Source organism: Pocillopora verrucosa, chromosome 7, assembly GCF_036669915.1.
Source record: "Pocillopora verrucosa isolate sample1 chromosome 7, ASM3666991v2, whole genome shotgun sequence".
Classification (NCBI taxonomy): Eukaryota; Metazoa; Cnidaria; class Anthozoa; order Scleractinia; family Pocilloporidae; genus Pocillopora; species Pocillopora verrucosa.
This window is the reverse complement of record NC_089318.1, coordinates 13118207-13144404: the sequence shown is the minus strand read 5'-3', so window position 1 is coordinate 13144404 and position 26198 is coordinate 13118207. Positions and strand designations below refer to the sequence as shown.

The following is a 26198-nucleotide window of genomic DNA, read 5'->3' as shown; positions in this document are numbered from 1 at the left end:
CTTCTTTGGCAATTTCTAGGCGACGTTTATGGTAGTCGATGGCTGTTTTGAACTGTCCTAGACCATCATAAGCATTGCCAAGGTTGCCATAACTCGCTCCTTCTCCAGCTTTGTCTCCCACTTCTTTGGCAATTTCTAGATGACGTTTATGGTAGTCGATGGCTGTTTTCAACTGTCCTAGACCATCATAAGCATTGCCAAGGTTGCCATAACTCGCTCCTTCTCCAGCCTTGTCTCCCACTTCTTTGGCAATTTCTAGATGACGTTTATGGTAGTCGATGGCTGTTTTGAACTGTCCTAGACTACCATAATCACTGCCAAGGTTGCCATAACTCGCTCCTTCTCCAGCCTTGTGTCCCACTTCTTTGGCAATTTCTAGACAACGTTTATGGTAGTCGATGGCTGTTTTGAACTGTCCTAAACTACCATAAGCATTGCCAAGGTTGCCATAACTCGCTCCTTCTCCAGCCTTGTCTCCCACTTCTTTGGCAATTTCTAGATGACGTTTATGGTAGTCGATGGCTGTTTTGAACTGTCTTAGACCACCATAATCACTGCCAAGGTTGCCATAACTCGCTCCTTCTCCAGCCTTGTCTCCCACTTCTTTGGCAATTTCAAGATGACGTTTATGGTAGTCGATGGCTGTTTTAAACTGTCCTAAACTACCATAATCACTGCCAAGGTTGCCATAACTCCTTCCTTCTCCAGCCTTGTCTCCCACTTCTTTGGCAATTTCTAGACGACGTTTATGGTAGTCAATGGCTGTTTTGAACTGTCCTAGACCATCATAAGCACTGCCAAGGTCGCCATAACTCGCTCCTTCTCCAGCCTTGTCTCCCACTTCTTTGGCAATATCTAGATGACGTTTATGGTAGTCGATGGCTGTTTTGAACTGTCCTAAACAATGATAAGCCTTACCAAGGATGCCATAACTCGCTCCTTCTCCAGCTTTGTCTCCCACTTCTTTGGCAATTTCTAGATGACGTTTATGGTAGTCGATGGCTGTTTTGAACTGTCCTAAACAATGATAAGCCTTGCCAAGGTTGCCATAACTCGCTCCTTCCCCAGCCTTGTCTCCCACTTCTTTGGCAATTTCTAGAAGACGTTTATGGTAGTCGATGGCTGTTTTGAACTGTCCTAGACCACCACAAGCATTGCCAAGGTTGCCATAACTCCTTCCTTCTCCAGTCTTGTCTCCCAGATCTTTGGCAATTTCTACTTCCTGGTTTGATGTAATAAAATAAGTTTTTTGTTCATCGTGGTGTAAGATAAAAGATGAAATGAATTCCTTTGTTTCACGATGGAGTCACTTTGGATGTTGATCGCGACGATTCCACTGCAATGCTGGTCTTCATTGCTCTGACGCTCTGAACGTATGCCTTTTAACTCTGTACGGTGGCCAACTTACCCCTTAAGCCATTTGTAGTACGTTAGTCGGCTGCTATTGGTGCTTTTCGATCCTCATTAGTATTCCGGTTGTTAGATGGTGTTCCCTCATAGGTCCTCTTTGATCGGCTATTGTGTTGTTTGATCGTGAGTATCCACGCTTCGTGAATTTCGATTACACTATCTCCACTGATGTTGTTGAGATGAAGTCTTATATGGATAGCCTCTTTAACCCTACGTGTGTACCAGTGGGGGCATTCACCCACCAACCTCAGTCAGTGAAGCGTGGTATTGTTAAGTGTCTATTCTACGATCAGACACCACAACAGCCGGTTAATGAGGACCTATGGGGGAACACCATCTAACAACCGGAATAATAATGAGGATCGAAATGCACCAATAGCAACGAAGCAACGCGCTTCAAATAGCGACACGTAAACAAGCGACCTCACTGCCTAATGAAGACTAGCAGTATTGCAGTAGAAATGTCGGGATCAAACAAACAAATAAAGTTCATCTCCTTTCCTGGTTTGAGTTTCCCTTATGGTTTGGAAATGTGTCGCTAAGTTTTATTACGCACTTATTTAGACCCTAGGTTTTAGGTTCGAACGAGGTCTTTAAAAAAGGCCAGAGATAAGTATTTTCCCTATTAGACCTCTGTAATTGGGCCATGAGAACCACTCGCACAGAATTCCTTCCTGGATGTGGATTTTCAACGAGGTTCTTAAGTTTGTGAAAGTGACTAGACTCCAAAGAAAATACAGAGACAGATAGGTAGGCTTTTGTTCTAGCCATAAGAATTTTTTGATTTATAATCTTTAGAACGTACGTATATTTTAGAAGGCTTCGGGATTTGGCTAACCCCGTTTTGATGATTTTATTTGAGTGAGTACTGGAAAAATATTGGCCCCTGCGGTCGTAACGATTAAGCAATATAATTTCGTGATTTTCGTTACTGGCCCCTCGACCAAGACCTGTGAACTCGAGATGCACGTTTTAACCTCTTTAGAGTTTCTGGTTGCCTAATCAGTTCTATCTAAAGAAAAATTCAGGTAATGGTTATCAGATTTACCTTTACTTGCTGTGGCTTTATCTCGCCGGATGCGATTGTCTCACTACCACACTTGTTTAATAGATGACGCAACCTTTTACTATTATCGTCCATCTTCAATGCGTTAAGTCAAATGACACTGCTGAGAGGAAAGGTGGAATGCTTAGGGAGGGTGTTTCATCAAGTTTTTAGGAGAGAGTCTATTAGATACTGCAAGACTTCTACCTGCAGAGTGCCTTTTCGGCTTTTGAGAACTCGACGAAAGCACCTTTCTTACAGAATTGTCAATCTTGATAACTTTGCTTTGCAGTTCACACAGTAATTCGATTAAGTCGCACACTTGTCAGATTTTTTAATTGTTCAGCCTTTTAACTCTTTACGGTGGCCAATTTACGTTTCCAACTCAGTTGTTAACACTAAATTACCTGCTATACTCTCCCACCGACGCAGCACCACAGTTTCTTTCGAAACTTACCCCCTTTTTTCAAAACTAATTGTTCGCCTTGCCTAAAATATCAGTCCCTTACTTGTTACTCCATGCTCATTTACATTAATTTTAACGAAGTGAAACCGTACCCATTCACTTCAAGAAAAAAAAACAACGTTCGTAAAAGAGCAGCGTTCCAAAGACTACTGAGTAAAAAAAAATGTAATCTACAAGGTTGAATAATTAAGGATTATGTTATGTTTCGGTGGGACACAAGGAAAAGGGCAATCATGACTGACAAGAAGTTTCAAAGTCTTTTCAATTTAAGAGCAATTAAGGGACCACCAATAACGAGCTCTGAAGGAAATCGAGTGGATTAGGGCTTTTATCGTCACACAGACTAAGAAAGACGATTAGATACAACCGTAATAGCCAGACAAAAAGGAAATGAATGTTGATGAAGGTTGGACTAAGCCGTTTAAGAAAGGAAGGAAAACAGCTGAGGAGGCTTTGGTTTTGGATAACATTCCTGAACAAATCATAAGATATTGCGATAAAACTGTGAAAACGCAAGAATCATGATGACAAGGAGATTAAAAGATCCTAATTACTACGACGACCCAGTATAGAACGACAGAAGATCAAGAAATTAAAGAGCTGAGCAACAGCAACGAGGTGTATGGCCACGAAGAGGAGATCTACAGTGTCGAAATTGGCAAAAGGAGAAAAAGATTGCCTTTAATGGACCAGAGAGAGAGAGAGAGATCGAACAAAGCGTTCAAGTCGTGACTCTGCGTAGACACATTTTTCCTTCAAGCTCACTTGGTTTTTCACTGAGTGTGATGACCTTTTGAAACAGTTGGATTTATACATTTCATTTATAATTGATATCATTATTTATTCAGCAGCATCGTTTTTATCTCAAACTGGGGGAGGATACAGTGACTGGATAGTTAACTTGCTCGCTGTCTCTTTCCGAGACCTGGTGCCGAGTTAAGAGGGCAGATAAGATGATCTTGGAAACGCCCCCGAAATAGCTATGTTCTCGAGGAACTAAAAGATTTCAAAACAATGAAAGTGAGCAAGATGCAATTTAATACAACGCATTACAATTACTGGTCACCAGAGGGAGAGGCTTGATTCCGTTAGGAGAGAGAGAGAGGGGGAAGGACAGATAATAATGATAATAATGAGCTCGAAACGCTGACTGCCTCTTCCTCGTGTACATTTGTAAAATACTGGGGAATTTGAAACGTCCGCTCGCAGGCTGTCAATTTGTTTGAATAACAAGTTCGAATCATTAACGTGTGAAAAACTGGACAAACATGAATCTTAGTGAGGCTGCTGATAAGATAGAATTTTCTTTCGCATGTCAGATTCTCAACGGCGACAAGCAGTGCCTTTCGTCGCGTTGCCTTTTGGAAAAGACATTAACAGCTGTCAGTGTTTGGCATCATTAATAGCTGCATCGTACGATCATATCCATTCTATAGTAATATATCATCTTGGGAAAGTCTTTTACTATTTGTCGTTAGTTATTTCGGGTTATATCGTTTGCGTTGTTAGCAGGAAATGGTGTAAGAACTGGTTTTAATGGCATTAACATAAATCACACTCATATTTCACCGGGAAAAGTAACTGAAACTGACAGCTAGAGACCACCGAAAATTCAGCTTTTAAATCAAAATTGAAAAATTTGAAAATCATTGGACGTCTTAAATTTGCACTAGATTTTCTTAAGTTAAGCTTAAAGTGGTAATCACTGGAGTTTTTTTACGTCTTAGAAACGAATGTATTTTTCATAGGATACGGCCAATCCTTTATGACACCAGATCTTTGCTTCATCATACAACTTAAGCTGCACACAAGCTTCAGCTCCTATAAAAATAAGGATTAGTGATAAATAGCTAAGTGCCTTCTTTGAGAAGCCAAAATATTGGCATTTTCAATTCACAAATGAAGATTTATGGTGCGTGACCGCGTAGATTTGAACCAGAAACATCTACCTCAACGTACGTAGCCAGGGAGCTATCGCCACTGAATGGCGACTAAAATTAAACTCACCTTTCTCCAAGGCTTTGATGAAAGTTGGCTCCAATTGTACAGCAACTGTGGCATCATCTAGGCTGTTTTCAAAGTTTTCTAAAGGAGGGATTTAGAGCTAACCGGTCATTTGCGTTCGATAGAAATGCAAAAAGAGTAACCGACTCCCTTTCAACAGGACTCTTTACAACTAATTCGAGGTTTTCTTTCACCTTGGAAAGACTTGGGCCCCCTCATATAACCTTCGATAACGCGGTTGCGGGAGGAGGGAGGGTTTGGTGGGGAGAATACACATGGGAAGTGCAGGTGATAACGGGATTAGTTTATTAATTTTCCCCTTTTTTACCATTAGGACCTAAAACTTGAACTTGAACGCTCGACGTGAAATTAAAGAGGGTCGTGAGTGATATAAAGCTCTTCTCGGGGATTTCGGTTTATTATAGGTCACAAGATTTGGAGTCTTTATCTTGAGTAGCCGTTATATTACTGGATGTCCTTTAACTCATTTGGAGTAATAGATAAACGATCAGAAAAATTCGCATAAAATGAGACCACATGACTCTTTGAAAATGAACTTTTAAGTAAACTATAAATAATTGAACATTGAAATTCAATACCTAAACGGAAATGAGCTGCTGCCCTGTTATTGTAGAGTCTGGCTGTCAGCCGATTATCTTTGCAGTTAAGTTGAAGTCCTTCAGTGTACAGTTGTAGCGCTCTATGAAAATCTCCTTGTCTGTATTCTTTGTTACCTTGCTGAAAACAATCCTTTGCTTTCACTAAAAATACAGGAAACACCGGAATATTACTCGTTATGACCAATTACTTACAATACCCCGCATACCCAGTAAAGCAACGACCATGTCCAAAAATATATAAGCCCACCTACTCAGTATTCACGTCTTATACCCTTTAGGAAGAATATGGATTTTTATGATTTCGAGAACATTTTAAGTAAGCTCTTTCTTATGGATGGGCAGTTGTTCTTGATTGGAAGCGGATCAAGAAAAGCAAATAGAAAAGACAACAACAATGAATCAACTTCAACAAGAAACCCAAATATATTAGAATAAGGGGGGTAAGTTTCTATAGTAATTGTGGTGCTACGTCGGTGGGAGAGTATAGCAGGTAATTTAGTGTTAAAAACTCTTTTGAAAAAGTAAATTGGCCACCGTAAAGAGTTAAAAGGCTGATGTTTCGAGCGTTAGTCAGAACGACTGGAGGAATTGTGGGTTGTGTGTGGGTTTATTTGCAGAAAATGGAGCTACGCTATCGGTGGGAATATGGTGACGAGAAAACAAGAATAAATTAGTGAAGTGAAAAGCGCTCATTTATACCGTGGGGATTAAGGGTGCCGATTTGGAAGAAAATTTTTGTTCTAATGTTTTGCAGCATTCCGAACTGCCGAGATGCAGGGAAAGGCCGCAAACTGCCATGCGTTGTTCAGAATGATTAGGGAGATTTAAGTGTCTAGCGACTGGTTTGGATGCGTCCTTGTCATTTCTTTCTACGTCGCGAACGTATTCTCGGAATTCTGTCACCTAGTCGTCTTCCTGTTTCACCAGTATACAACTTATTGCAAAAGGTGCAAGTTATGCAATAAATGACATTGGCGGAGGTACACGTAAGGTGATCAGTGATCTTAATGGATCTCTTAGGTCCCGATATTTTCTCTATGATCTTCCGGAAAGTATTATTCACTCTCATACAAATTAATTCTCAAACCGATATTTTTCTGTCAACAAAAGTGATTTGAGAGAGAGAAAAGAGAGGATTAATAAGTTATTTATCAGCTTGAGGTAGTGACCGAAGTCTTTGCTTCAAATACTGCTCAGCTGGAAAAACGAGATATATTTATAAAAAATGGCAACGAAAGTAGGGATGTACTCGGCGACTCACGAAAGCGTTACCGTTGCCCGTGGGCAGTGTTAGGAAAATACTGACCGGGTAAAGAACCAATCAGATTGCATGATTCGTTTCCATGCCCTCTTTTGCCATTCTAGCACGATGCTGTTCATAGCGTTCCATCACATGAGTATTTCAAGACACGTGCGTCACTTTTTCAATATATCTTTTTTTTTAAGAAAGGCTGGTGCGACTATGTTTTCTCGCGCAGTAGAATGGTAATCAAAGTTACTCCCGGAAAAAGATTATCACTTCACTTCGTTCTATTAGACGGGAGATGGACAATTTGCATCAAATCAGTTCAAACTCTCGGTTCATCTTCAGCAACGTTCCGAAAGAGAAATTTCCAACTGAATGTAGAGAATAACCTTGGATTGCTCATGAACTCGCGCCTCTAACACAGTCAGTCAGATTTCACACTAGAACTAGGTAATTTAGTGTTATCAACTGAGTTGATAATGTAAATTGGCCACTGTAAAGAGTTTCAAAGCTGACTTTTGGAGCGTTTGCCCTTTGTCATTCTCTCTGACGAACTGGGCTAACGCTCGAAACGTCAGCTTTGAAACTTTTTTAAGATGGCAAATTTACATTATGAACTCAGTTGATAAAGCCAAATGTTATCTTGTTATATTCCCCCACCGATGCAGCACCACAGTTTCTTTAGAAACTTACCCTCCATAAAAATATAACAAGTTGAATTGCGGCTCTGTCGCTCTTGTTTTCCTGCGCGTCAGGTATGCGCAGTTTCCTTGTTTTCACTTAAATTTCTCATCGGCTCCTTGTAGTAATTCCTTTTCGTGACTTGCTGATTTAGTTTCGGTTTTACGACACTCAGTAATAAAGCGCTCTACTAGCTACGGTTGAATTGCTCCGAGTGTAAGAGGGACAGTGGATGACTACAGATTGTCCTACCTTACGTCTTGTGGAACACGTTAGTCTTCTCACTTACCTACTAAGGGGTCGTTGTCTAGGTCCACATCTTTATCATCTGAAGTTTTGTTCGCTGAAATTATAGCGAAGATATGTAAGATGTCTTTTGCGCGTGTCACAACTGAACCAATTTTCCATTTTAGTGACCCATGATGAAATGGAATATCTGTTTTTGCATCCCAATGGCCAACCGTACCGATTTCTAATCTGTCAGAATCACTCTCTTTGTCATGGAAAAGGCTTTATGAAATTGAACGCGCGAAGGAATTTTTCGACGTCTTGCTTAACTAAAAATTCGTCGGTGGTTTTAAAAATAGAAACTAAATGGAAGCCCTCACTGAGCACGGATTTCTAGCTCTGAGTTGGATAGTGGAAGATTTTCTGGAATGGTGACGACAGATTTGAGACTCTCAGGTGATGAGTGAGGACCGATGAGTCGGTCAAGTTTTTGGGCCTTAATTTGGTGAAATGGTTAAAAACACTGCCTTTGGTGACGATATTGCTTGGAATGAGAGAAAGAGGATGCATAAAAATTAGAGCGAAAACAAATGTTCTCTTAGGTTTTAACGCGTTTCGCCTTCGTCTTGGTGCCGAAAATATTGGTTTAAGAACGCCCACCAGTCTTTTGCAGAAAAATATGATCTGCAAATATTTTATTTAAAACGGTGCAGCATCTTTTAGAATCAGTAGCCTTAATTTTTTCTTTTAAAGAAATGACAGGGGAAAAACTTCACACTTTTGAGTTTGGTCACGTATGGTGTCTTCTATAATTTTCTTGCATACACTTTTTTTTATATCGTGATAGATAAAAAGCCATTCCATCACTCACAGGTACAATATACTCTAAACTTGTGACAGTGCGATTGATAACTGGGCTGTTAGACTGCCGAAATACCAAGATTACTCAGTTTGTTCATCATCGATAACGAATCTCGGTTCGAGTTGTAGTATCATATCGTTATAATCATAAAAAAAATCTGATAAGGCCTCACTTTTTTCCTCACCTGGGGAACCGTTGTCAGCAGCAGCCAGGTTTTCATCAGCTTCCATGTTGTCCTCTTTGCCAACTGAAATACCAATACATATTAATAATTAAAACACTCCCCATCTATGATGATCTCTGATGATGACCAAGATTTATATTTCGACTTAATTTCGGACTTAAGCTTACATTCATTCAGTTTTATATTGATCTCTTGTACCTTTTGGTTTGTTTCCATCGTCATCTGATTCCTTCTTGGATATAAAATGATCTTGAAATAGCGAAGAACACAAATTTAATTGAGCAAGGAACACTTTCAGGGTTCAGTTTGTTCGACGATGTGTTTGATTTGATTGTGCGTGTTGTACTCAGTGGTTACAAACTTAAATTACCACTATCTTTTTTCATTTTATTTCTCTCACCTGAAGAAAGTTTATCATCCAAATCAAGTTTTTCTTGGATTGCTTTAACTTTATCCCCTGACGTACCTAAAAAAATAAAACATAATTAAACATATTGGGTTGTGCTTTGGAAAATGTTTTAAAACAATGGAGGATAACAAATTTTTAGAAAGCAACCAACAGACACGTTTATGAATACAATACATCAACAACAGTGGATATAGTGTTTTTTGGCCCAAGGTTTTCCTATTGTTGCTTTTTATTGCTTTTAAGCATTGAAATAGATGCTGCTGGTTATTGATTTAAAGCAACCAACGCTCACTCAATAAATCAGCCCTTATAACAATGAATTCAAACAAACAGACTGTATAATTCTTTACCTGTTGAACTCCCGATCTCTAAATCCTTTAATTTTCCAGAGGAAAGGAATTGACTTTTCTCCTGGTCTAAAAGTATAAAAAACAGATCGTTTAAATGCTCATCATCACAATTATCATTTTTGCTATTCATCAGTTGTGCTATCATTATCATCATTACTATTATCAGAATTGTTCTTGATAAATTTGACAGGATAATAACAGTCATAGAATAATAAATATTACAAAAGAAAACTAATTACGGCCAATTGGAATTTTTGTGATAGCCTAGTTGAAACCATTCCTGTTAGAATATCAAAATAGATAAATAATTGTCCATTAAAAGAAAAAAAGACTCCAGTTGCGAGTTGTGGTATAAAGATCGGCGCTAAACACATTTCATCATTTTTCTTTTGTTTGCTAATGATTTGTCTGCAAAGACCTGGTTTTCTCCTGCTCCTAACTTAACTTGCGCCTCTTCAGTTAAACCAAACAGCAATTAGTATAACTGGTATCCAAATTACAACATCCAGCACTTTTCTTTTATTAGTCTTGATCCTCCTGTCTATTTGAGAGTTTTTCCCCATTTCAATTTCAAAGACAAAAACAAATTTTGAAACTAAAAAAAAATGCACATGCAAATGTTTTAAATAACAACTGCTATTATGAGTCTGGGAAATCATTCTTCTCTTAAGCAGTCAGAAAATTTTTGGAGGTACAGTTCGTCCTGTTATAGTAAAACAACACGTAGACTCGTAGTCAACAGTGTGGTTCGTCATTCGCTGACTTTCAGTTGTTTGATTGGCGACATCACCATTGATTGTTACTACCTTGTTTTAAGTCAGTCATTTTTTAGCCCCCTTTCCTATCTCCTTGTCTCCGATGTTGGGAATCAGCGAACTTGATATAATGAACTGCAACTTGTATGTTGTTTGGATTTTCTCTCTGTAATAGTGTAGTTTGATCGTCCGGGAGAGTGTAGTCCTGAGAAGGACTGTTGTCGGTAGTGGCATCTGACGTTTCGACAACCTGAGCGGAAGTCATCATCTTGTATACACTGATTGGTCAGTTTTGCCGTGATGTTATTGGCTGTAAGACTCAGGTGGCGTAGGTCGGTCGTAATTGGTCGGTCTCGATCCGTTAGTGAAGTCCGGTCGTTCTGTTCGTTCATTTATAATGGTAATGTCGTGAATGAGTCTTTTGTATGGTGCCTGTAGTCGTTCACACTTGTTAAGGGGAGTCTGTTCCAAGTTGGTAAACCAGCTTTCTAGGGTCAGTCGTTGAAAGTAGTTGGTGCTGTAGGTTGGGCATTGCGCAAGGTCCCAGTCAATAGAGTGGTTCGTAAGTCGGTGATGTTCAACAATCTGATTGTTGACATCGTCTCTCCTTGTCGCTCGTTTGTGTTCAGTTAGTCTAGTTGTGAGGTTTCTGCCAGTCTCACCGATGTAGGAGGCATGGTAGTGGGAGCAATTGATCTTATACAATGCTTCTTAGCTGTTCCTCGGTTCGTCTTTGTCTTTGACGCTAGTCAGTAACTGACGTAGTGTGGTAATAAGTTTGTTAGAGACGTGGATATTGAATGGTTGTAGGAATCGCGAGATGTTCTCAGATATGCCTTTACGTACGGTATATTTGCTGTAGTCGTAGGAGTTGTGTTGGCGTTAGCTTCGGTAGTTGTAGTAGGTCGGTAAGTGTTACGTTTGATGAAGTCTTCGTTGTAGTTGTTCTTAGAAAAAACATGGTCAAGGTACTTGTTCTCGTCGGATAAGCTGTCTGTCGTGTTGCATCTAAGTTGCGCTCGTCGCGTAAGAGTCCTGATAGTTGTGGCTTTGTGTGATGTCGGGCTATAGAATGACTCGTCCAGTAATCTATCGATATGTGTCGGTTTCCTGTAAACTGTTGTTCGTGGTGAGTTGTCGTCACGGCTTACCAGGCAGTCTAGAAAAGGTAGTTTACCATTTTCTTCGACCTCTCTGTATGTCAGTGTTTTTTTCGTTGAGGTGGTGGTGGAATGCGTCGATTTCGTCGTGTCGTACGGCGGTGAAAATATCGTCAATGTAGCGTAAACAAAGCGGTATCGATTATAGGTAAGTCGAAAGGGCGCTTTCCTCGATGTTGCATCACAATTTCTGCTACAACAACAGAAATTGGAGACCCAATAGCTGTACTGTATAACTGTTTGTAGTGTTTACCGTTGTATTGAAAGTAAGTTGACGTCAGGCAAAGGTATAGTAAGTCTGTAATGTTCTCTGTCGGTAGCAGTAGAGGGTCGGTAGATTGTAAGATAGCAGTCTCAGTACATTGTAATGCTAGTTGAAGTGGAATACTTGTAAAAAGCGATTTCACATCAAATGACACTAGTTTGTAGTCGTCAGGTATCTGTACAGTCTTAGTGGCGTTAATGAAGTCCTCGGTGGATTGTAGTTTACTTCTGGATTTGTCGGTGAGCGGTTGTAGTATTGTCGTCAGGTACTTGGACAGTTGGTATGTCGGAGAACCACAGAAAGAAACAATAGGGCGCATTGGGAAACCAGGTTTGTTTAGTTTCGGCAGACTGTAAAGTTTCAGTGGCTGTGGTACTGAGCACCTGAGTCGATAGTAGCGTTGGGTGTCAATGGCGTCTGTCTTCTTGAGTGTCAGTAATGTGCTGTTAAGTTTGCGTTGAAGCGCAGGAGTCGGGTCACGTTAGAGTTGTTCGTAGGTTTGTTTGTCGTTACTTTACTAGTGCGTCCATTTTGTCGTGATAGTCAGTTTTGTCCATGACAACAGTAACTCGTCCTTTGTCGGCTGGTAGAATAACTATGTCCTCGTCGTTTGAGGGCATGTTGTTCGTCTTTAGTCGAGTTGCTGCCATGTTGTAACGCTGATTGTATAGTGGAAGCAATTCTACTTCTGATGTTACCCTTAGTAGACTCAGATAGCTCTCGTTGCCGAGATAAAGCCGCTTCAACACTAGATACAATGGCCTTGGTTGGTATCCGTTTCGGTGTAACTGAGTGTTTCTGTCCGTATGACAGTAGGCGAGTTTCATTCCTGTCTAAGGGACGGGAAGAGATGTTCCTTACCCAGTTGTCTTCCGGTTTACTTCGTCTCTGTTCTTTGTTGCGTAGAAGTCCTGTCAGTTTCTGTTGATGCCCAGTACGGGCACGTTCAGTCGCTTTGTTGTCTCGTTTGTCGGCAATAGTCGTGACAATGTCAAGTAATTCAGTAAGTATCAGTTGTTTCAGTTTGTCGTGAAGTTGTTGTGTCTTGTTTTTGTAGCGTTTGAGTCTTCTGTGGCAATCATTTAGCCGCGCTTTGACCAGTCGTCTGCAGGTGGCTCTGACGATCTGGATGACCTCTTGAGTGTTCAACGGGGACTAAACCAGAGTTGTTGTCGTATTCGTCTGACAGTGCTTGCGTAGGTGATGTAGTCGTTCGTAAGTCGTTCGCTCTCTCGTCCAAGCGAACGTAACACAGTAAATGGTTTGAACCCTGGGGTAACATATAATAGCGTTTGAAGCTCTTTTTTCTTTCGTTTTATAAACCTTGACTTCGTCTCGGTAACTCAATATTCAAAAACTCCTTGGTCAAAATCCAGTCCGCCCAGTCGCCCCACATACTTGGTAAAATACGCGCACAGGTGATTTTCAGAAAATAACCTTTGTATATTAAATTCCACTTAACTCAGTCTTTTAAGGACTTTGATTTCTCTGTGCTTCCTAACTTACCTACTAAAGGAGCATCCTTCATATCCACTTTTTTCTCAACAGGAGTAGCTTCACTTTTGTCTGTCAATAAAATTACAATGAAATGGTTTTCACTCTTTTTTGTGTAATCAACTGATCAAGGAGGCAACTCATGGACTAAACTTTTGATAATGCGATTGATAACTGGTCTGTTAGACTGTCGAGATACCAAGAATATTCGCTTTGAACATCATGTAGTTGACAAAATAATGAAGGGGGTAAGTTTCTAAAAAAACTGTGGTGCTGCGTCGGTGGGAGAGTATAACAGGGTAATGAACTGAGTTGATAACGTAAATTAGCAACCGTAAAGAGTTTTAAAGCTGACATTTCGAGCATTAGCCCATCGTCAGAGCGAATGGCTCAGATTCACTATCAACTCAGTTTATAGTTGACAAAATTTCAGTACTAGTTGTCTTGTTATTGTTAATTCTAAAAAGAAATCTAAATATGCTTGTTTCTTTTTTCTCACCTGATAAACTGTTATCAGCAAAGTCCAGGCTTCCAACAGCGGCTGTTGAGGAGGCCTGTTGACCAACTAAAATACCAATACATGTAAATAGTAATAATACTCGTGACTTTTACAACTTTTGTTTACTTCATCTCCTAATATATGCAAGGTTTTCTCCCCTAGATGTAAAAATTAAGACCCAAATCGGTTTGAAAAGTGAAAAATGTAAAACGCATAGTTATCGTGCCGATTTAGGCTGTAAAATAATTTCTTCTTTATTTCTATCCTAAATATTGACCCTCTAAAAGTGATCATCTCTCTTCAATCTTCGAGAAGCTGACTTGTTTTGCAATGTGTTTCCCAGTGTTTAATTGACGCTTAAGCTAAGACACACTCTGTGTTTGCTCGAATTACTTGTACCTTTTGATTTTGCATCATCGTCATCTGACTCCTTCTTGAGTCCGAATTGACCTTGGAATGATAAAAAAGAATATTTTTCCTTTGAGCAAGGTAAATTTTTAGCCGTAATGATTAAGTTGTTTGTGTTTAACTTATTTTCATAGGTCTTTTTTCACTCCCAAACTTGAAAAGTGCAATTCATTTACTGTTTTATCTCTCTCACCTGATAAAAGCTCATCCTCCAAATTCACCTTTTCTTGGTTTGCTAAATCTTTCCCTTCCGAAGTAGCTAAAAATTAGGAAAGAATCAAACATAGTGGGTTGCACTTTGGACTTTTTTAAACAATGAAGAATAATACATTCATAGAAATTAACTTTCCTGCTTTGTATAGAACGTCAAATATGATCAAGAATAATAATTGCACCCCTATTCACGGGGGCACATAGAGGAAGGAGTGTTCATAGTTCAGTTGAGTATAAATTTACGTCTAGTTTGTCACAACACATCAAATAAAAAGATATCTGGCGTATGATCAAGTGCCCATATCGGACATGGAACCCATTGAAATGGTATCCTAAGGGCGGGGAAATTACAAACAAGTGAGGAGTGCCGCGCATCGCCCAGAATGCTATTGTCTTTCGCGACATGTACTTGCAGTGCCCATTTAATCAGCGGGCAGCATAATAATTTGCATATCCTGAACTAGTCGGTTGTGATTGGTCAGCAGGTAAAGCTTTGGGAATACATGAGTCTCTTGGCAGATTTTAGCTGCTGTCAATCAAACGGTTGGATGCGTAAAGTAAATCCCAAGTTGCCAACAGTTACGCATCTGAATTCATAACATTTGTCTGCAAATAACACTTTTCTAAAATAAACGGTTATACTGAATTTTGCAAACATTGCTAGAAGTATTTAAGTAAGTAAGTAACATCATTTCTGAGTCAAACATAAAGACCAGCCAAAGGAAAAATCCTAATAGGGGACATGTAAGAGAACAATGGTATCTTTAAAGTTCGATTAGTTCAACAACCAAACTCGCAAAAAAAGTAGGTTCCATGAACCTCCAACCAAGGATTGAGGTCGATAGCGGGATGTTCTGTTTTATGTTATTGCCTATTTTCTATTTCGTTAAAATCGCTTCAATCGGTAGAGAAAAATATGAGCGATGCTTCCGACAACCGGCTTGTGAATGCGACGATCGTCGAGATCTATCTTGCGATAATAATAGGAGTGTGGTTTCCATATGATAGTAACGATTGCTGAATATTTTTGCAGCGATCGCAGCGATCATATCTTAAAAACTTTTACAGTTTTTTAAGCATTGTCTAGATACCACCTCAATTTCAATACTAATTAGGCGGCGTGTGCGCGATTGTTTGCGGAGGCGGAGCTTAGCATACCTTGATATTCTCGCGGGAAGTTTAAAATAGGTCACTTGTATTCTCGTGGGGGTCTCCGAAGGACAAATTTGGATAGAACACTACGATGCTGAGCAAACGTTTTCGAAATTCGCGTTTTGCGACTACTTCCAAAGTTTGGAATCCCTTGAAAATTTCTATGACGCTTTCTAGAATATCAAATAAAAATAACCGTATGGTAAAAGAGAAATCTAGCAATTGAGTGAAGATAAATTACGCCTGAAAGTGCGCTGAGATCGACTTCTCATACAAGCAGGATGCTAACATAGTCAATTTTCAAGGCAAATTTGCGACCTCTTCTGAAAGCGCAAGAACAAAGTGAGAATGATACACTGTTCAATTGAACTTTCTTCTTTAAAAGCCATATGGTAAAAGTAGCATTTGAAAAGTAGTTTATCCGTAAACGAAGAGAACGTAAGCCTTCCTCGACATTTTCAGCCCTTTTCCTTTATTGTTTGACAATCATTTTCTAATTAGCTTTTAAATTTAGCGCCAGCTCTCAATGAAAGTCCTGGATATGTCGCTGAATTCTGGGCGATGCGAGTATTTAGACCTGCTGGACCAGGAAAAATTTCAGAATGATAAGTTAATTAACAACATATTAATAATTTCTGTCCATCATCGGCGCAAACTCTGCACATGTGAACAATTTCTGAAAAACATTTAACTGCTTTTCTCACCTAATGAACTGTTGTCAGTCAAGTCCTGGTTTCCTTCGGCTGCTTCAACTTGCGCCTCTTTGGTAATTAAAAAAAACAAAGAATATCAGTGGTCATAAAAACTGGAATATTTGAAAAGCTTTTCTATTAATTTCCACCATCCTCTGATATTTTTAATGGGGTTTTCCTCTTAGCATCGCAGTATCAAAGACTAAAATAACTTTAGAAACTGAAAAATATAAATTTCTCTGTTACTGTGTAGCTTACGGCTCTGAAAGAATCTCTTGGTTACTTCTGTCTTAATATCAACCGACAGAAAATTACTCATTCTGTCAGTTTTCAATCTTTAAAACGCTCTATTGTCTTGAAACGTTTCATTTGAAGTAACTAAAACCGTGCTTTTGGTAAAAAGTTTCCTTAAGTGAATTTCCACAACACTTGTCTGTTAACGTCTTCTTAGCAGCGTAAACATTCAAGATCAAGTAACAAGGTGCGAGGAAAACAACGAAATTGTTTAACGTTACAAATACTTGTAAACAATTAGAGATTGCTTTGAAATTAAGGAAACTGTGCCAACCAATGTTGTGGTTCTTTAGTCGACGATGTTCAGAAATGTGATTGTTGACATCACCATTTCTCACGGCCGATCTTTTAAACTGCTCCTTGTTAGTTCTGTTCGTAATTGAATGTTCTCTTGAGTTTTTATGGGTTTTGCCCTCGTCTCGATGCCGAAAATCTTGGTTAAGAACGCCTGCCAGTTTTTTGCAGAAAAAAGATCTGCGCATATTTTAATCAAAACGGCGCAGCCTCTTTTAGACTCAGTAATTTTGTCTGTTAAAGAAATGACAGGGAAAAAATTCACACTTTTGAGTTTTGTCACGTATTTGTGTCTTCTGTAATTTCCTCGTATGCTCCATATTTTTATATCGTGATTACGGATAAAAAGCCAGTCCATCATTCGCAGGTACAATTCTTGCTCTAAACTTGTGATAGTGCGATTGATAACTGGGCGATTGATAACCAAGATTATTTGGTTTGCTCATCATAGGTTACAAACCTCGGTTCTAGTTCGGTATCATATCGTTACAATCATAACGGTGTGCACGTGCTTCTCTTATGCCGTCAGAAAATCACTGGAAGTACAGTTCGTGCTCTTACAGTGAAACAACACATGGACACTTAGTCAAAGCTGTGCACGTGGTTCGTCATTCGCTGATTTTCAGTAGTTTGACAGTTGACATCACCATTGATCTTTGCTCGTTCGTCTTAAGTCAGTCATTTGTTCGCGCCCTTTCCTATCTCCCTGTCTCTGAAGTTGGGAATCGGCGCAATTCGTCTAATAAACTGCACCTTGTCTGTAGTTTGAATCTTCCTTGTCTTTAATGTTAATTAGTAACAGAAGTTCTTTTTGTCTTCGTTTCATAAACCTCGACTTCGTCTCGGTTACGCAATATTCAAAAACTTCTTAGTCAAAATCCAGTCCACTCAGTCACACCACATACTTGGTGAAATACACGTTCATGTGATTTTCAGAAAGTAATCTATGTATATTAAATTCCACCTAACTCAGTCTTTTAAGGACTTTCATTTCTCTGTGCTTTTTAACTTACCTACTAAAGGAGCATCCTTCATATCCACTTTTTTCTCAACAGAAGTAGCTTCACTCTTGTCTGTCAATGAAATTACAACAAAATGGTTTTCACTCTTTTTTGTGTCATCAACTGATCAAGGAGGCAACTCATGGACTAAACTTGTGATAATGTGATAGATAACTGGTCTGTTAGACTGTCGAGGTACCAAGAATATTCGCTTTGCTCATCATGTAGTTGACAAAATAATAAAGGGGATAAGTTTCTAAAAAAAAAGTGGTGCTGCGTCGGTGGGAGAGTATAATTATACGTAAATTAGCAACCGTAAAGAGTTTTAAAGCTGACATTTCGAGCATTAGCCCATCGTCAGAGGGAATGGCTCTGATTCACTATCAACCCAGTTGATAGTTGAAAAAATTTCAGTACTAGTTGTCGCGTTATTTAACTCTAAAAGGAAATCTAAATATGCTTGTTTCTTTTTTCTCACCTGATAAACTGTTATCAGCAAAGTCCAAGCTTCCAACAGCGGCTGTTGAGGAGGCCTGTTGACCAACTAAAATACCAATACATGTAAATAGTAGTAATACTCGTGATTTTTCACAACTTTTGTTTTCTTCATCTCCTAATATATGCAAGGTTTTTCCCCAAGGTGTAAAAATATCTAAGATGGAAATCGGTTTGGAAAGTGAAAAATGTAAAACGCATGGTTATCGTGCCGATTTAAGCTATAAATAATTTCTTCTTTATTTCTATCCTAAATGTTAACCCCCCAAAAAAGGCATCAGTCCCTCCTCAATCTTCGAAAAGCTCTCTTGATTCGTAACGTGTTTCTTGGTGTTTAATTGACGCTTAACTTTTAACACGCACTCTGTGTTTGCTGTAATCACTCGTACCTGTTGATTTGCCATCATCGTCGTCTGACTCCTTCTTGAATCCAGATAGACCTTGGAATGGTAAAAAAGAATATTTTGCTTTAAGCAAGGAAAATTTTTAGCCGTAATGATTAATTTGTTTGTGTTTAACTTATTTTCATAGGTCTTTTTTCACTCACAAACTTGAAAAGTGCAATTCATTTACTGTTTTATCTCTCTCACCTGATAAAAGCTCATCCTCCAAATTCACCTTTTCTTGGTTTGCTGAATCTTTCCCTTCCGAAGTAGCTAAAAATTAAGAAAGAATCAAACATATTGGGCTGTGCTCTGGACTTTTCCATTAAACAATGAAGAATAATACATTTATAGGGGGTAACAATTAATTATATAGAGTCTTTTAGATATATTTTCCTCCTTTAAATGTGTTTGATTTCAAATCAAGTCAGTCTTACTTACCTGCTATGGACAAAGAAGCATTAAAATCCACTCCGTTATCGCTTGAGGTAACTTCGCTTTTGTCTGCCTCTGAAATTATAACCAAAAGTTGTATCTCATCTGAGTTGAGTTAAATGCGTTTTGGTACAGTTTAGTTTAGTGCATCTGAAAGGTCTGTTGTGTATTTAGGTTTAGCTCAGGTTAGCTAAGTATAAGTTATCGTTTAGGCGGGGGCACAGAGGAAGGAGTGTTAATAGTTTAGTTGAGTATAAATTTACGTCTAGTTTGTCACCAAAAAGATACCTGGCCTATGATCAAGTACACATATCAGACATTGAACTTGTCACACCTATTCAAGTGGTATCTTATGGGCGGGGAAATAACAACGACAAACAAGTGAGGAGTGCCGCGAGTATTTAGACCTACTGGACCAGGAAAAATTTTACAATGATAAGTTGAATAACAACATATTGAATAATTTCTGTCCATCATCAGGGTAAGCTCTGTTCTGTTATTATTGCACAAGTCAACAATTTCTGAAAAGCATTTAACAGTTTTTCTCACCAAATGAACTGTTGTCAGGCAAGTCCTGGTTTCCTTCGGCTGCTTCAACTTGCGCCTCTTTGGTGACTCAAAAAAACAAAGAATATCATTGGTCATAAAAACTGGAATATTTGAAAAGCTTTTCTATTGATCTCCACCATCCTCTGATATTCTAATTGGGGTTTTTTCCTTAATATCGCAATATGAAAGACTAAAATAACTTCAGAAACTGAAAAATATAAATTTTTTCCGTTATTGTGTAGCTTACGACTGTGAAACAACCTCTTGATTTTTTCTGTCTTTATCAATGAAGGGCAAAATTACTGAGCGCTGATTGGTTGAGAGAGAGGGCATTTTTTCTTAATCGAGGGCATTTTTAGTAATCAAGAGAGGGCATGATTACCTGTTAATGATTGGCTAATCCGTTGCATAGCAACCGTTCGTTATCTTGAAATTTGTTAAAAATAGACTGCGCGCGTGATTTTCCTTCGTATAAATTTTGCCCTTTATTGATAAACAAGTAATCCCTTGAGACCTGGTACTATTAAGGATTAATTGCACTTGAGTTTTCAAAATTTTCCAAATTGCCCTCGTCGCTTCGCGACTCGGGCAATTTTGGAAAATTTTGAAAACTCTCGTGCAATTAATCCTTAATAGTACTTGGCCTCATGTGATTACATATACTAATATTAACCCACAGAAAATTATTCAGTCAGTTTTCAATCTTTAAACGCTTAATTGCCATGAAACGTTTCATTTGAAATAACTACAACTGTCCTTTTGGTAAAAAGTTTTCTTGAGTGAATTTCCACACCACTTATCTCTCAACGGCTTCTTAGCCGCGTAAACATTTAAGATCAAGTAACAAGGTGCAAGGAAAACAATGAAATTGTTTAACATTACAATTACTTGTAAACAATCATAGATTGGTTTGAAGTTACGGAAACTGTGCAGACCAATGCCACAATTGAAATATGATTATTTTGCTCAGTTTTAAACAAAAACGATTCCAGGGTTTTTTTTGGATAATCTTCCTATTTCAAACTGTCTGAGTGCTACACTTATTACTTATACCTATTAATTTATTATCATTGCCATCTGACTCCTTCTTTAATGCAATTTGGCCTTGAATTATGAAAGAAAAAACATTTCCCTTTGAACTAAGAACACTTTTAGTTAATGATCTATCGTTTGTTTATTTCAATGTTTATTTCATGACGTTTGTTGTACTCAACGCTCACTGACTTAATTTATTGCTATCTACTTAGTGAAAACATTATTTGATGAAAAAAACCGAAAGCTGCGGACTGACCCTCTGGGGAAGTTCAGTTGGACTTTCTAATCTGATTAGACATCTCTAATTTGATTAGACATCTCTAATTTGATTAGACATCTCTAATTTGATTAGACATCTCTAATTTGTTAGTTTGTCTTTTTCATGGAAAACGGCTTTATGAAATTGAACGCGCGAAGGAATTTTTCGAAGTGTTGCTTGCCTAAAAATTTTTCGGTGCTTTTAAAAATGGAAACAGAATTTAAGCCCTTACCGAGCACAGATTTCTAGCTCTGAATTAGATAGTGGAAGATTTTCTGGAATGGTGACGAAAGTTTTGAGGCTTTCAGGTAATGAGTGAGGACCGGTAAGTTGGTCAAGTTTTTGGGCCATAATTTGGTGCAAATGGTTAAAAACACTGACTTTTGGTGACGATATTGATTAGAATGAGAGAAAGAGGACGTATAAAAAGTTAGAGTGAAAACTCTTAGGGTTGGATTAAGAAGATCGTAGTATGTTTAATGATATAATTTACTCCGTGTGTTGACGAACTCTTCCATTGCGAGCTCTTGTGTTATGGCACATACAAAAAAGCTGATCAACAATCAATTTTTTACCTGATGAGTTGTTGAAAGGAAAGTCCTCGTTTTCTTCAGCTGCCTCAGCTTGTGTCTCTATGATAACTAAAATGAAACGGGTGATGATGATAATATAATCAGTTGTGACCTGTAATTAATGGAGTAAGTTTCTAAAGGAACTGTGGTGCTACGTCGGTGGAAGAGTATAATAGGGTAATTTGGCATCATCAGCTGAGTTGATAACGTAAATTGACCACTGTTTCAAGAGTCAAAGCTGACGTTTCGAGAGTTAGCCGTTCGTCAGAGCAACCGTGACCTGTCATAGTTTTTTTTGTGTTCCCCTCACTCTCTTGATTTTTACTCTTCTGTTGGGAAGAATCAGCCTTAAGTAGGTAATCCAGCTTCCGAAAGAGTCTTGGAGAGTCCCAGACAATATTGTGGTTCGTTTGTCGACGATGTTCAGAAGTGTGATTGTTGACATCACCTTTTCTCACTGCCGATCTTTTAAACTGCTCCTTGATAGTTTTGTTCGTAAATAAATGTTCTCTTGAGTTTTTACGCATTTCGCCTCTGTTTTGGTGCCGAAAATCTTGGTTAAGAACGCATGCCAGTCTTTTGCAGAAAAAAAAAGATCTGCGCATATTTTACTTAGAACGGCTCAGCAACTTTTAGACTTAGTAGCCTTAATTTTGTATGTTAAAGAAATGACAGGGGAAAAACTTCACACTTTTGAGTTTTGTCACGTATTGTGTCTTCTATAATTTCCTCGTCTGTCCTTTTTCTATCGTGATAGACAAAAAGCCATTCCACCACTCACAGGTACAATTCTTGCTCTAAATTTGTGACAGTGGAATTGATAAATGGGCTGTTAGACTGTCTAAATACCAAAATTACTCGGTTTGCTCACCATCGTTTGCAAACCTCGGTTCGAGATGTAGTATCATATCGTTATATTCATATAAAAAATATGATAAGGCCTCACTTTTTTCCTCACCTGGGGAACCGTTGTCAACAGCAGCCAGGTTTTCATCAGCTTCCATGTTGTTCTCTTTTCCAACTGAAATACCAATATACAGTAATAGTTAAAAGGCTCACTATCTGAGATGATCTCTGATGATGACCAAGATTTATATTTAGATTTAGATTCAGACTTAAATTCAGGCATATATTCATTCAGTGTTATATTGATCTCTTGTACCTTTTGGTTTGCTTCCATTACCATCTGATTCCTTCTTGGATATAAAATAATCTTGAAATAGCAACGAACACAAATTAACATGAGCAAAGAACACTTTCAGTGTTCAGTTTGTTCGACGGTGTGTTTGATTTTATCGCGCGTGTTGTACTCAGTGGTTACAAACTTAAATCATCCATCTCTCTTCTGTATTATTTCTCTCACCTGAAGAATGTTTATCATCCAAATCCAGATTTTCTTGGATTGCTTTAACTTTATCCTCTGACGTACCTAAAAAAATAGAAAATAGTTAAACATATTGGGTTGAGCTTTGGAAACTGTTTGAAAACAATGAAGGATCATAATTTTCTAGAGAGCACCTAACAGACACGTTTACAAATACAATACATCAAGAACAGTGAATGTAGTCTTTTTGGCCCAAGGTTTTCCTATTGTTGCTTTTTATTGCTGTTAAGCATTAAAATAGATGCTGCTGGTTATTGATTGAAGCAACCAACGCTCACTCAATAAATCAGCCATTATAACAATAAATGCACACCAAGAGATGGTATAATCCTTTACCTGTTGAACTCTCGATCTCTAAATCCTTTGATTTTCCAGAGAAAAGGACTTGAATTTTCTCCTGGTCTAAAAGTATAATAAACAGATTTTTTAAATGCTCATCATCACAATCATCGTTGTTGCTATTCATCAGTTGTGCTATCATTATTATCATTACTATTATCAGAATTGTTCTTGATCAATTTGACAGGACACAACTTGACAGGATAATAAAAGTCATAGAATAATGAATGTCACAAGAGAAAACCATGTACCGTCATTGGAATTTTCGTGAAAGCCTAGTTGAAAACTTTCTTGTTAGACTATCAAAATAGATATATAATTATCCATTAAAAGAAAAAAAAACTCCTGTTGCGAGTTGTGGTAAAAAAGATCGGCGCTAAACGCATTTCACAATTTTTCTTTTGTTTGCCAATGGATTGTTGTCTGTAAAGGCCCTGGTTTTCTCCTGCTCCTAACCTAACTTGCGCCTCTTCAGTTAAACCAAACAGCAATTAGTATAACTGGTATCCAAATTACAACGTTCAGCACTTTTTTTTTTTATTCTTGATCCTCCTGTCTATTTGGGAGTTTTTCCCTGCTGTATTTCAATTTCAAAGACAAAAATAAATTTTGAAACTAAAAAAAATGCACGAGCAAATGTTTTGAATAACAACTGCTATTATGAGTCTCGGAAATCATTCTTCTCTTATGCCATCAAAATATCGTTAGAGGTACAGTAATAGTTCTGTAATAGTGTAGTTTGATCGTCCGGGTGAGTGTAGTCCTGAGATATACTGTTGTCGGTAGTGGTGACTAACGTTTCGACAACCTGAGCAGAAGTCATCATCAGAGTCAATTGAATAGTTGTTGTCAATCGAATGTTCTTGGTCCGGTTTGTATAAACTGATTGGTCAGTTTTGACGTGATGTTATTGGCTTTGAGACTCAAGTGGCGTGGGTCGGTCGTGATTGGTCGGTCTCGATCCGTTAGTGAAGTTGGGTCGTTCCGTTCGTTCGTTTGTAATGTTAATGTCGTGAATGAGTCGTTTGTATGGTGCCGGTAGTGATTGACATCTGTTGAGGGAAGTCTGTTCCAAGTTGGTAAACTAGCTTTCTAAGGTCAGCCGTTGAAAGTAGTCGGTGCTGTAGGTTAGGCATTGCGCAGAGTCTCAGTCAATAGTGTGGTTCGTAAGTCGGTGAAGTTTAGCAATGTGATTGTTGACATCGCCTTTTCTCAACGCTTGTTTGTGTTCAGTCAGTCTAGTTTTGAGGTTTCTGCCATTCTGTGTCATCGATGTAGGAGGCGTGGCAGTCGGAGCAATTGATCTTATACACTGCTCCCTGTCTGTTCCTCGGTTCGTCTTTGTCTTTGACGTTAGTCAGTAACTGACGTTATGTGGTGATAGGTTTGTGAGCGACACGGATATTGAATGGTTGTAAAATGCGCGAGATGTTCTCAGATATGCCTTTTATGTACAGTATAGTTGCTGTAGTCGTATGAGATGTGTCGTCGTTAGCTTCAGTCGGTAGTAGTAGTAGGTCGGTAAGTGTTACGTTGGATGAAGCCTTCGTTGTAGTCGTTCTTAGAAAAAACACGGTCAAGGCACTTGTTATCGTCGGGTAAGCTGTCTGTCGTGTTGCATACTAGTTGCGCTCGTTGCGTAAGAGTCCTGATAGTTGTGGCTTTGAGTGATGTCGGGGTATATGATGACCCGTCCAGTAATCTGTCGGTATGTGTCGGTTGCCTTTAAACAGTTGTCCGTAGTGAATTGTCGTCACGGCTTACCAGGCAGTCTAGAAAAGGTAGTTTACCATTCCTTCGACCTCTCTAGTAAACTGCATGTCAGTGTTTTGTTCGTTAAGGTGGTGGTGGAATGCGTCACTTTCGTCGTGTCGTACGGCGGTGAAAGTATCGTCAACGTAGCGAAACCAAAGCGGTATCGTTTATCAGCAAGTCGAAAGGGCGCTTTCCTCGATGTTGCATCACAATTTCTGCTACAACAACAGAAACTGGAGACCCAATAGCTGTACCGTGTAACTGTTTGCTGTTTACTTGTACTGAAACTAAGTTGACGTTAGGCAAAGGTTTAGTAAGTCTATAAAGTACTCTGTCGGTAGAGGGTCGGTAGATTGTAAGATAGCAGTCTCAGTAAATTGTGGCGCCAGTTGAAGTGGAATACTTGTAAAAAGCGATTTCACATCAAATGACACTAGTTTGTAGTCGTCAGGTATCTGTACAGTCTTAGTGGCGCTAATGAAGTCCTCGGTGGATTGTATTTTATGTCTGGATTTGTCGGTGAGCGGCTGTAGTATTGTACTACTTGGAGAGTTGGTATGTCGGAGAACCACAGGAGAACCACAGAAAGAAACAATAGGTCGCATTGGGAAACAAGGTTTGTGTAGTTTCGGCAGACTGTAAAGTTTCGGTGGCTGTGGTACTGAGCACCTAAGTCGATAGTCGCGTTGGGTGTCAATGGCGTCTGTCTTCTTGAGTGTCAGTAATGTGCTGTTAAGTTTGCGTTGAAGCACAGGAGTCGGGTCACGTTTGAGTTCTTCGTAGGTTTTGTTTGTTGTTAACTAGTGCGTCCATTTAGTCGTGATAGTCAGTCTTGTTCATGATAACAGTAACTCGTCCTCTGTCGGCTGTTCTCGTCGTTTTTAAGTCGTTTAAGGGCATGTTGTTCGTCTTTAATCAAGTTGCCGCCATCTTGTAACGCTGATTGCATAGTGGAGGCAATTCTACTTCTGATGTCCTTAGTAGACTCAGATAGCTTTCTTTGCCGAGATGGAGCCGCTTCAACACCAGATACAATGCCTTCGGTTAGTATCCGTTTCGGTGCAACTGAGTGTTTCTGTCCATATGACAGTACGCGAGTTTTTCATTCCTGTCTAAGGGACGGGAAGAGATATTCCTTACCTAGTTGTCGTCCGGTTTACTTCGCATCTGTTCTTTGTTGCGTAAACGTCCTGTCAGTTTCTGTTGATGCCCAGTACGAGCACATTCAGTCGCTTTGTTGTCTCGTTTGTCGGCAATAGT

At 38.9% G+C, this 26198-nt stretch overlaps 1 protein-coding gene across 1 annotated transcript in view; it reads right to left on the bottom strand.

Moving 5' to 3' along the window:
* Nucleotides 1–26198, bottom strand: part of LOC131778582 (tetratricopeptide repeat protein 28) — a 32748-nt gene that overhangs the window by 4827 nt on the left and 1723 nt on the right. Inside the window, exons 4-29 of the mRNA XM_066169944.1 lie at nucleotides 23181–23246; nucleotides 22824–22889; nucleotides 22623–22673; nucleotides 22419–22481; nucleotides 21464–21529; nucleotides 19595–19660; nucleotides 19052–19120; nucleotides 18818–18883; nucleotides 18617–18667; nucleotides 18211–18276; nucleotides 17745–17804; nucleotides 16156–16212; nucleotides 14280–14345; nucleotides 14078–14128; nucleotides 13679–13744; nucleotides 13192–13251; nucleotides 9506–9571; nucleotides 9147–9212; nucleotides 8945–8995; nucleotides 8747–8809; nucleotides 7762–7815; nucleotides 5525–5686; nucleotides 4929–5006; nucleotides 4675–4742; nucleotides 2459–2551; nucleotides 25–1222 (exon numbers count right to left, since the gene is read on the bottom strand). Coding sequence (XP_066026041.1) covers nucleotides 25–1222; nucleotides 2459–2551; nucleotides 4675–4742; nucleotides 4929–5006; nucleotides 5525–5686; nucleotides 7762–7815; nucleotides 8747–8809; nucleotides 8945–8995; nucleotides 9147–9212; nucleotides 9506–9571; nucleotides 13192–13251; nucleotides 13679–13744; nucleotides 14078–14128; nucleotides 14280–14345; nucleotides 16156–16212; nucleotides 17745–17804; nucleotides 18211–18276; nucleotides 18617–18667; nucleotides 18818–18883; nucleotides 19052–19120; nucleotides 19595–19660; nucleotides 21464–21529; nucleotides 22419–22481; nucleotides 22623–22673; nucleotides 22824–22889; nucleotides 23181–23246 — 2889 coding nt within the window. The remainder of the gene's footprint in view (nucleotides 1–24; nucleotides 1223–2458; nucleotides 2552–4674; nucleotides 4743–4928; nucleotides 5007–5524; nucleotides 5687–7761; nucleotides 7816–8746; nucleotides 8810–8944; nucleotides 8996–9146; nucleotides 9213–9505; nucleotides 9572–13191; nucleotides 13252–13678; nucleotides 13745–14077; nucleotides 14129–14279; nucleotides 14346–16155; nucleotides 16213–17744; nucleotides 17805–18210; nucleotides 18277–18616; nucleotides 18668–18817; nucleotides 18884–19051; nucleotides 19121–19594; nucleotides 19661–21463; nucleotides 21530–22418; nucleotides 22482–22622; nucleotides 22674–22823; nucleotides 22890–23180; nucleotides 23247–26198) is intronic.